Below are 11,686 nucleotides of genomic sequence, written 5' to 3'. Positions count from 1 at the left end.
CTGGCATTAATGGTTCCATGAAGAACCTTTAACATCAAGAGAATCTTTAGCACAAACAGTACTTTCAAGGTTGTTTAGATTACTAAAATGTTCTTAACGCACACAATGGTTCTTTCAAGAACTGTTCGCTGAAATGTGTGAAACTGCACAATAGTATCCAACTGCAGAGACACAGCACTGATGAATGGAAAAGTAGGCAGGGTCTCAAGACACGTTACACTTCTTTTTTTTCAGAACATGTTGTTGTGTTCCACTGGATGTGAAACACAACAATGTGTTCTGTGTGAACCAGCCTTGAAGATGTTCTGGATACAAAGAGTGACTTATTCCTTAGGAAGTGTACAGTGTTGATGTAGTGTTTTGTACAGTTGCTGAGTAAATGGTGATTTTGGTGGTGGTGGACCCTCACATTAACTAAAATGTTAGTGTATTCAGAACCATTCAGACCCAGCAGTTTTCTCACCATAGTTATGCTTCTGCTATGCACACATTAACGGCTTTGCATTACCTGTCTCACTTTATTTGCAACTCCTCCGAAGCTCCCTTTTAGCAACCCAACAAGAAATAGAGGAGTCAACATTCCACTCTTTCTTCTTACATCATGCAATCACTTGAAGTCATTATTTGAAGTCAATATTTCTTGTCCATTTATTTATGTGGCAATATGGTCATTATAGAAAAATTAAACCATTCAGGGGTTATTTTTGTGTTGGGCATCCAAGTTGACTGGCTCACTGTACATTATCCCATACTAATAGTTCATTTATTACTCATTTAAAAACCTTTCACATTGTGTTTGGTTTCATTATTTAAAGATTTAAAGTTCATAAAACCGCAAAAGAAAAAGAAGCATTACGATATAGGCCTGTATGGTTATACATTCATAGTTTAAAAAAAGTTTTTTTTAAAGATTTGTTACCTCTCTTTTACTATTGATTTATTTTTACTTATTTATTATGGATAAATACATACTCTTTATTAGAAAACAACACCCACAACATATTACATCAGCACCGTTTGCCACTAAACAGACATTTTAAATTAAGCTTATTCATGGAGCATTTATTTTAATGTCAGTTCAGAAACTACTGTAATTTATTATTCATAGAAACACTTTCTATTGCTGCTGAGCAGACCTCTGCAGCCGTGAGGTGAATGACACAATCATCATCAAAACTGTATTCATGATTATTCAGTCATTAACTAAAATAGAGCTAACAGTGCACAAAATGTGTCAGCTGTTTGACATTTATCCATTGTTTTTATTGTAAGATATCATGTTTTCTTATCTACTTGATTAGAGCTTCATATATACATATGTACATTCCCTGTATACATAAATACATACATTCACATACTGTATATATATATACACACATACAGTGGGTACGGAAAGTATTCAGACCCCCTTAAATTTTTCACTCTGTTATATTGCAGCCATTTGCAAAAATCATTTAAGTAAATTTTTTTTCCTCATTAATGTACACACAGCACCCCATATTGACAGAAAAACACAGAATTGTTGACATTTTTGCAGATTTATTAAAAAAGAAAAACTGAAATATCACATGGTCCTAAGTATTCAGACCCTTTGCTCAGTATTTAGTAGAAGCACCCTTTTGATCTAATACAGCCATGAGTCTTTTTAGGGAAGATGCAACAAGTTTTTCACACCTGGATTTGGGGATCCTCTGCCATTCCTCCTTGTTGTTGTGTTCCACTGGATGTGAAACACAACAATGTGTTCTGTGTGAACCAGCCTTGAAGATGTTCTGGATACAAAGAGTGACTTATTCCTTAGGAAGTGTACAGTGTTGATGTAGTGTTTTGTACAGTTGCTGAGTAAATGGTGATTTTGGTGGTGGTGGACCCTCACATTAACTAAAATGTTAGTATATTCAGAACCATTCAGACCCAGCAGTTTTCTCACCATAGTTATGCTTCTGCTATGCACACATTAACGGCTTTGCATTACCTGTCTCACTTTATTTGCAACTCCTCCGAAGCTCCCTTTTAGCAACCCAACAAGAAATAGAGGAGTCAACATTCCACTCTTTCTTCTTACATCATGCAATCACTTGAAGTCATTATTTGAAGTCAATATTTCTTGTCCATTTATTTATGTGGCAATATGGTCATTATAGAAAAATTAAACCATTCAGGGGTTATTTTTGTGTTGGGCATCCAAGTTGACTGGCTCACTGTACATTATCCCATACTAATAGTTCATTTATTACTCATTTAAAAACCTTTCACATTGTGTTTGGTTTCATTATTTAAAGATTTAAAGTTCATAAAACCGCAAAAGAAAAAGAAGCATTACGATATAGGCCTGTATGGTTATACATTCATAGTTTAAAAAAAGTTTTTTTTAAAGATTTGTTACCTCTCTTTTACTATTGATTTATTTTTACTTATTTATTATGGATAAATACATACTCTTTATTAGAAAACAACACCCACAACATATTACATCAGCACCGTTTGCCACTAAACAGACATTTTAAATTAAGCTTATTCATGGAGCATTTATTTTAATGTCAGTTCTCATCCTCCTCCACTATGACCTCTCCGTGGCCCGGAGGTCAGCTGGACCCAGAGACCATTAAAGCCGGGGAGGAAAGCGTTGATAGGCTTCTAAGAACCATGCCGCAAGCAGATCAAACCGAGGTGAAGACACTTTTGAGACTCAATAAGAAAATGGCCAAGACGGTGGGACACATATTCCACCTGGAACATCAAGACAAGAGCAAAGAGGAAGAGATTCGCAAATACAGCCTGAGCCATGGCCGCTTTGACTCCAAGAGGAGGGCAGGGAAACAGCTCACCCATCATGAGGTCTGTTAAAGAGAACATTTTGAACAACTTGCACTGATTTTATATATATAAAAAAAAAATTCTTCTCAAGTTTAGCTGTAATAAACACACAACTAAACTAAAGTATCATCCTGTATCGCTACAGTGAAATTTGCTAAATCCAAACTAAACTAACCTGCTGTAGACATTGTGTATTACAGTACACACAACTCAAAGTAAGGAGAGGTGAGCTATTACTTTAATAAGCAATTAGACTTATAATTTTTATTGTAGTAGACAATGAAATGGGACAATTTTCATCCCAAAGCAACGACTCAAAAAACACTCTAGCAACTGCATAACGCACAGAAAAGTTAAGCAACTGCTTTGCATGGCAACCACCCATAACATCTTAGCATTGTGGCGATGACTTTTGCGCAGGGAAGCAAGATTTGATTCTACAATCTTTTGATTACAGGCCATTTTTTAAACCTTTAAAAAACAGCACTGGATTAGATGAATCCAGCAATTCCTCCAGTTCATTTTCAGAGGATTTATTTTATTATCCCACAAGTCTTTGCTTGTGTTTTGACAAGACCTTTTTATGATGAACTTTACAGAACTAGAACTAGATTTCACAGTAATATTTGACAACATACTAATTTTAAAATACCAGTTAGGCTACTATAAACATTACAGGAGTTGTTTAATGCATTTTATAGTAGTCAAAATGCCTTGAGTTTCATAGAGCTCAGATGATCCAGTTTCATTTTTAATATTTCCACTTTCAGATGCTCATCAATGAGGCTGCAGCTCAATTCTGCATTCGTGACAATGCTCTGTTGTTACGCAGAGTTGAACTGTTCTCTTTAGCACGACTTGTATGAATTGCCCTTACTATGGAATAAAAAATACGGAGTGTATATTTACATTTAGTTAAAAGTGGCTGTAAAACGTCAGCTCTCCGTGGCACAGATGGTTAAGTGCGTGTCATTGGCTTTTTGACGCGATCGACCAGGGTCTGCTATTTTCACATAGTGTAAATAGAATCCATTGCTAATACGAGATTTGAAAAGGGAGGGAAAAAAGTTCGGCAAAAGACGGGATCGACCCCAGGTCAATCGCATCAGAAAGCCAAGATAAGTGCATGACTTATCCATTTGCGCCACTGGAGCTGATGATTTACAGCCACTTGTAACTAAATGTAAATAGACACCCCGTATTTTTTTTATTCCAGAGTAAGGGCAATTCATACAATACATTTAAACTGAGCTACTTTAATACCATCTCCGAACTTTCTACCACGACTCTGCTGTTCTTCGGCTGGTTTTTCCTGTATACGTTGATTGACAGATGTCTCGTCCAGTCAGCGGTGAGTAATCCCAAACCAATGGTGCTGTCTCAAACTATACCTACCTCTTCCGCTTTGTCTGATTTGTCGTTGTGTTTTCTGACTTATTTTGTTTTCGAATTTGTCATTGTGTTTTCTGACTTGTTATAATGTTTTCTGAATTGTTGTTGTGCTTTCTGAATTGTTATTTTGTTTTTTAGACTTGCGTTTGCGTTTGTAATTTGTTATTTTGTTTTCAGAATTGTGATTTGTTTTGCACTTCTCGGCTACCGTATGCTTCAGACAAAGACATGCAATGAGACTGCTCAGTTTACCACAATGCATTGGCGAATCCTGATGAAACCTGGTGTGTCATCAGCACCATGTCCATATGTCCATGTAGAGAGACTATTACAAAACTATCAGTTATGTTTGTTGACCATTCGGTTAAAAGGATATAATCAAAAATATAAGTGAAAATTTGAACTGTTGGCGGTGTGAGACTGTTTGAGAAAGAGACCTCAAATTTGAAGATCAGACATTTACCATACAGTTCTTTGCTTTTATTGTGTTCAAGCTGTTTATTCAAGAGCTCAAGCAAAAATGTGACCCTGGACCACAAAACCAGTAATGAGGGTAAATTTTTCGAAATTGAGATTTATACATCATCCAAAAGCTGAACAAATAAGCTTTCCATTGATGTATGGGTTGTTAGAATAGGACAATATTTGGCTGAGATACAACTATTTGAAAATATGGAATCTGAGGGTGCAAAAAAAAGTAGTCCTTTTAAATGCCTTTAATGTTGTCCAAATTAAGTTCTTAGCCATACATATTACGAATCAAAAATTAAGTTTTTATATATTTACAGTTGGAAATTTACAAAATATCCTCATGGAACATGATCTTTACTTAATATCCTAATGATTTTTGACATAAAAGAAAAATCAATCATTTTGACCCATACAATGTATTTTTTGCTATTGCTACAAACATACCCCAGCAACTTGAGACTGGTTTTGTGCTCCAGGGTCACATATATAATGATAGTGGAATTTTAGTTTGGACGACAGAATTTATAAAAAATTATTGATTATGTATTACATTCAAAACCAGTGTGTTAGACTTTTAGCTGAGCAGAATCTTCAATGTAATCAAGACAAAAAAGAAAAGAAAAGAAAACTGGTCCAAGGCGCTTGTGTAGAGAAGAATTTATTGGAGGTAGTAGTGGACCAAGGTTCTTGTTTGTGAGACCAGACATTTATGCCTGGTAACAGATGTGCTGCATTTATAAGAAAATGTCAAATAAATGGAGAAACACATTTGGGCAATTGGACATTTCACTTAAATCCTTGAAGTTGCTGAGATATAGGCATTTTCACAAATACCTGTGTGAAAGCTAGCCTTGCCGCCTCTTGTGTGTCGTTTTCTATATTTGCCCTTCAATACTTCAATACTGTGACTTATTTTTACAAGTAAACATATTTGAGCTGGGTTTGTTGTATTATCATCTCAGGCCATACTCAGATGATTGTACTGCCTCTGTTGACTGTTCTGCTCAGAAGAGAATCAAGCTTGATGTAAGTACATCAAGATATGTATCTATATATACATCTGTATAACAGGACTTTGACAGGAATATGCTCAGGTGAAGTTTGGGCAGATGCTTACACTTTCTTAATAGCGACATGACTATATATACTGAACAAAATTATAAATGCAACACTTGTTTTTGCCCCCATTTTTCATGAGCTGAACTCAAAGTTCTAAGACTTTTTCTATAAACTTAGTGCAATAATCTGTGCAATAATCATGCTGTCTAATCAGCATCTTGATATGCCACACCTGTGAGGTAGATGGATTATCTCGGCAAAGAAGAAGTGCTCACTAACACAGATTTAGACAGATTTGTGAACAATATTTGAGAGAAATAGGCCTTTTGTGTACATAGAAAAAGTCTTAGATCTTTGAGTTCAGCTCATGAAAAATGGGGGCAAAAACAAAAGTGTTGCGTTTATAATTTTTGTTCAGTGTAGCTACAAAAATGACAAGAAGATGAACAGGTTCCCTTATAGGATTAAAATAAAGATGTAAATCGATGGATTAAGAGTTACACTGGAACTTACATTGGATGTCAAGTTGTGAACTCCTTTTGTAGTACTATTGCACTCATATCTGTAATTATAGTGTAACAAGCCAACTACTAGTGACAAAACGAAGTACTGCTTCTTTCAGGTCACAGATTCTGACAGACTGTCTAAGGATCCAGTAGCCAACAGTGACAACAGATCTACAGCGGATGACAACAGCCTCTCTGGAGAAAGTCTAGATAGTTTAACACAAGGTAAGAATCCTTATTTTCATTGCTTTTATTTTAAACATTGATACATTTATGAATGCCCAGTGTGTGTCAGTAAATCTTGTAACCATCATTGTCCCACATTCTATGTTGCATTTATTGCAAATGTCATAATGGTCATCACAGCCATGAAGGATCACCTCACACGCAAAAAGTGATCGAAGTGAGATGATGTAAATATCAAGCATAGAAGATAACAAAGCAAATTTGTGTCCATTCATGCTCATGTCAGGGAAAACATAATTACTGAAAGAAACCATAACATTTGATTGAGAGGCATATGTTTGTCTAATTCTGTGTGTCTTGATAGATATCAGCCCTCAGTTGCACCCCACCTCATCCCCTCACCCCCTCACCGACACCACTGGCCTCATCAACTGGAGTCGCCAGCTCATGCAACAAACTCTCATGGATGAGGGCCTCAGATTGGCTAGAATGGTGTTACGTGACCACGCAAGCAAAGTCAGCCTAGGGTCAGAAAAGAGACAGATTTCAGGTGAATACTAGAATTCTGTCATGTTCAATAACCTCCACGCTTCTCATGCACCTGCTACAAACAGGGTACAAGACCGTTTGGATTTACTTCCCAGTTTTAAACTTAGGGTCAGTAAAAAGAGAGGCTTACCTTCAGATTTTGTTCATCAACATGAGGAAATTTTTTCTGTAACACTTTATTTTAAGGTAACTTAATTACACGTTACATGTACTTACTATGGTAATGGCAGGAAATTATGCATAATTACATGTAACTAACCCTAAACTAAACCTTAACCCAAATAATTTAGTAATATTACTCTGCACGTATTTGTGTAATTACACTATAACAACGTCACCTTTAAATAAAGTGTAACTTTTTTCGGTAACACTTTATTTTAAGGTGTCCTTGTTACACATGTACTTACTATTATAATAACAATAAATTATGCATAATTACATGCAAGTAACTCTAAACCAAACCCTAATCCTAACCCTAACCATATATTAAGTACATGTAGTTAATTAATATTACTCAGTACTTAAATGTATAGTTACACTAACAAGGACACCTTAAAATAAATTGTAACCCTTTTTTTCTGTATAATTTATAAGAAGTGTGTATTTTTGCTGCTTAGTTACATACAGTACAAAATGCAATGTCAGAACTGACAACAAGCTTGGCTATTTAAGTTTTTTAAGCCATTATTTGCACCTTGAATTGTCTCTGAGGAATATATAAGAACAGTGACAAACTGATTTATTTTACTTATCTGGTTAGCTAATCTAGCTAGTCTTTAAGGATGGAATGATTCCGAGATCATCAGAACACAGATACACAGATTTAGACAGATTTGTGAACAATATTTGAGAGAAATAGGCCTTTTGTGTACATAGAAAAAGTCTTGAGTTCAGCCAGGTTCCCTTATAGGATTAAAATAAAGATGTAAATCGATGGATTAAGAGTTACACTGGAACTTACATTGGATGTCAAGTTGTGAACTCCTTTTGTAGTACTATTGCACTCATATCTGTAATTATAGTGTAACAAGCCAACTACTAGTGACAAAACGAAGTACTGCTTCTTTCAGGTCACAGATTCTGACAGACTGTCTAAGGATCCAGTAGCCAACAGTGACAACAGATCTACAGCGGATGACAACAGCCTCTCTGGAGAAAGTCTAGATAGTTTAACACAAGGTAAGATTCCTTATTTTTATTTTAAACATTGATATATTTATTATGACTGTCCGGTGTATGTCAGTAAATCTTAGGCATGTAACCATCATTGTCCCACATTCTATGTTGCATTTATTGCAAATGTCATAATGGTCATCACAGCCATGAAGGATCACCTCACACGCAAAAAGTGATCGAAGTGAGATGATGTAAATATCAAGCATAGAAGATAACAAAGCAAATTTGTGTCCATTCATGCTCATGTCAGGGAAAAACATAATTACTGAAAGAAACCATAACATTTGATTGAGAGGCATATGTTTGTCTAATTCTGTGTGTCTTGATAGATATCAGCCCTCAGTTGCACCCCACCTCATCCCCTCACCCCCTCACCGACACCACTGGCCTCATCAACTGGAGTCGCCAGCTCATGCAACAAACTCTCATGGATGAGGGCCTCAGATTGGCTAGAATGGTGTTACGTGACCACGCAAGCAAAGTCAGCCTAGGGTCAGAAAAGAGACAGATTTCAGGTGAATACTAGATGTTTTATAAGACACACACTTGTCATGCACCTACCACAAATAGGGAACAAGACCGAGTTTGGATTTACTTCCCCTTTGTAAACTTAGGGTCAGTAAAAAGAGAGGCTTACCTTCAGATTTTGTTCATCAACATGAGGAAATTTTTTCTGTAACACTTTATTTTAAGGTAACTTAATTACACGTTACATGTACTTACTATGGTAATGGCAGGAAATTATGCATAATTACATGTAACTAACCCTAAACTAAACCTTAACCCAAATAATTTAGTAATATTACTCTGCACGTATTTGTGTAATTACACTATAACAACGTCACCTTTAAATAAAGTGTAACTTTTTTCGGTAACACTTTATTTTAAGGTGTCCTTGTTACACATGTACTTACTATTATAATAACAATAAATTATGCATAATTACATGCAAGTAACTCTAAACCAAACCCTAATCCTAACCCTAACCATATATTAAGTACATGTAGTTAATTAATATTACTCAGTACTTAAATGTATAGTTACACTAACAAGGACACCTTAAAATAAATTGTAACCCTTTTTTTCTGTATAATTTATAAGAAGTGTGTATTTTTGCTGCTTAGTTACATACAGTACAAAATGCAATGTCAGAACTGACAACAAGCTTGGCTATTTAAGTTTTTTAAGCCATTATTTGCACCTTGAATTGTCTCTGAGGAATATATAAGAACAGTGACAAACTGATTTATTTTACTTATCTGGTTAGCTAATCTAGCTAGTCTTTAAGGATGGAATGATTCCGAGATCATCAGATTCGAGAAGCTCTTTCAGAGGCAAACATCTCAGTCTGACGTCGTCATTGGGGACCGCAGAATAAAAGAGAAATGATAAGAGAAAACGCGTATGGGTGGTGGGGGCCACAGGAAGTGCTGTGTGGGTGATAAATTGGAGCCCCCCTTCCCTGTCTGACGTCAAAGCTTATGAAAATGTGTGAGAGGAGGGCGGATGGATGGATGGAGAGAAAGAGGGGTGAATGAGTAGGAGGGAGTGAGAAGGGCGTCGCTTTGACTCAGAGAGACAGAGTAAAAATAAACCATGTGGGCAGTGAAAGGATGCAACCGCTCTCTCTCTCTCTCTATCTTAATGAGCAAACACTAGTGCTTCAGTTCAGTGGAATGGCCAAAAATTTGCTTTAATCAGTCATTCTTTGAATTTTTTTTGTGTTGTCTCTTGTCTCAAGCGAAAATGCAAGTTCCTCATTTCATTGCGCTGTCAGTCATTCTGCAGTTGCACAGTCATTCCTCAGCATTGTTCTGCCTTCACATAATAATACAAGTTTTTGTATTATTGCATTACTGTAATGTATTATTAATGTCTGCCGAAGTGTGGGAATTGTGATGTTCAATAATAGCACAAGTAGAAATGCAGAGGGAAACCCAATGATGCAAATGCTGATTCTCCCAGTTCCAAATTCTAGTCTCTTGATAACTCTGTGCATTAATGAGCAGAACATATTTAGAGGAATAGTTCGCCCTCAGGCCATCCAAGATGTAGATGAGTTTGTTTCTTCATAAGAACAAATTTTTGAGAAAAAATTGCTCAGCAATGGATCCTCTGCAGTGAATGGGTGCCGTCAGAATGAGAGTCCAAACAGCTGATAAAAACATCACAATAATCCACACCAGTCCAGTCCATCATTAACAGGTTGTGAAGTGAAAAGTTAAAACAAATCCATTATTAGGACGTTTTAACTTTAAACCATCGTTTCTGGTTAAAATATGAGTCCATAATCCATAAATATCAGGCCATAACTTGTCCATGCCCTTTTTCACATCAAAATCCACCAACTTATTTGTTTAGGACTATTTTGGACTGTTTTCTTTTGTAAACGTTGCTATTTATTTTAGCTGGCATCGATGGTTTTAATAAAAAATGTCTGATGAATCTGTTTCTTACAAACATGCAGCGGTCCCACTTTATATTAAGTGGCCTTAACTACTATGTACTTACATTTAAATTAATCATTTGGTACAATGCACTTATTGTGTACATACATGGTTTTACATTGTACTTATATTTTTAAAAATACCTATGTAATTACATCTGTAATTAATTACTGTTATTACATTTATAATTACACTGTTGACCCATCCCTTACACCTAACCCACCCTTAAACCAACCCATACCACCAAACCTGTCCCAAACCTTAACCGTATCCCACCTCAATAGCAGCAAAAGTGTTTTGCAATACAATATGAACACAATAAGTACACTGTACTTATTTTTTGATGTAAGTACATAGTTAAGGCCACCTAATATAAAGTGGGACCCATGCAGCTTTTTTTTTTATTGTGATGTTTTTATCAGCTGTTTGGACTCTTATTCTGACGGCACCCATTCACCGCAGTATCTACTGTGTTCTTGACACTCTTTATTATAAAAAAAAAAAAAAAAACTCATTATCATATTTAAAATCCAAAAACTTTGTTTATATTCTTATAGAGATGGAGGAGAAAGTGTCAGAGAGGAGAGGATCGAGTAACAGAAGCAGCAGTCCAGCAAACACCAAAGACGATCCATAACTGACAATCTGCAAGTCTCCATGCTGAACTCAGGTTGGATATCATGTCTAAATGCAGCCGTGGTGTTCAGTTCGCTATGTTGAATAGTCCTGTTCTATAAAACTTGTATGCACCTTATCATGTTCTGTCAGAACATTTAAAGACATTTGACGGAAAGTTATTGTGTCTTTGCAAATGAAATTTGAAGCACATACAGCTTAGTGCAAGCAACAAGTGTTACAAATACATTACATATTCTCTGTCAGGTTATAATGTCAGTAAAAAGCTTCAATGGTGCTAATATTGTGTCAAGCAAATTCTAGAATGAAATTGCATAATTTATTAGGATAGATGAAATGCTTCTCGTTCTAAGCGGAGCTGTGAGACGCTGGGATTTAGGTCTCCTTCCAATTTCTCAGTTTCTTGCAAAGTTTTTCTAACAAAAGTTTGGGAGGAACATGTTTATT

General features: G+C 35.9%; 1 protein-coding gene across 1 annotated transcript; it reads left to right on the top strand.

Moving 5' to 3' along the window:
* Positions 1–2,544: 2,544 nt before the first annotated feature.
* Positions 2,545–11,437, top strand: LOC107572059 (NGFI-A-binding protein 2-like; the record flags this gene model as incomplete). Its single annotated transcript, XM_016258456.1, has 6 exons — positions 2,545–2,838; positions 3,588–3,677; positions 5,617–5,706; positions 6,362–6,470; positions 6,796–6,981; positions 11,161–11,437. Coding segments are annotated over 6 exons (849 nt in total), but the record flags the coding sequence as incomplete, so codon positions are not given.
* Between the last annotated feature and the right edge of the window lie 249 nt (positions 11,438–11,686).

This window comes from Sinocyclocheilus grahami, unplaced genomic scaffold (genome assembly GCF_001515645.1).
Source record: "Sinocyclocheilus grahami isolate Dianchi unplaced genomic scaffold, SAMN03320097.WGS_v1.1 scaffold1688.1, whole genome shotgun sequence".
Classification (NCBI taxonomy): Eukaryota; Metazoa; Chordata; class Actinopteri; order Cypriniformes; family Cyprinidae; genus Sinocyclocheilus; species Sinocyclocheilus grahami.
The sequence above is the reverse complement of the archived record's forward strand: the minus strand, read 5'-3'. Positions and strand labels throughout refer to the sequence as shown.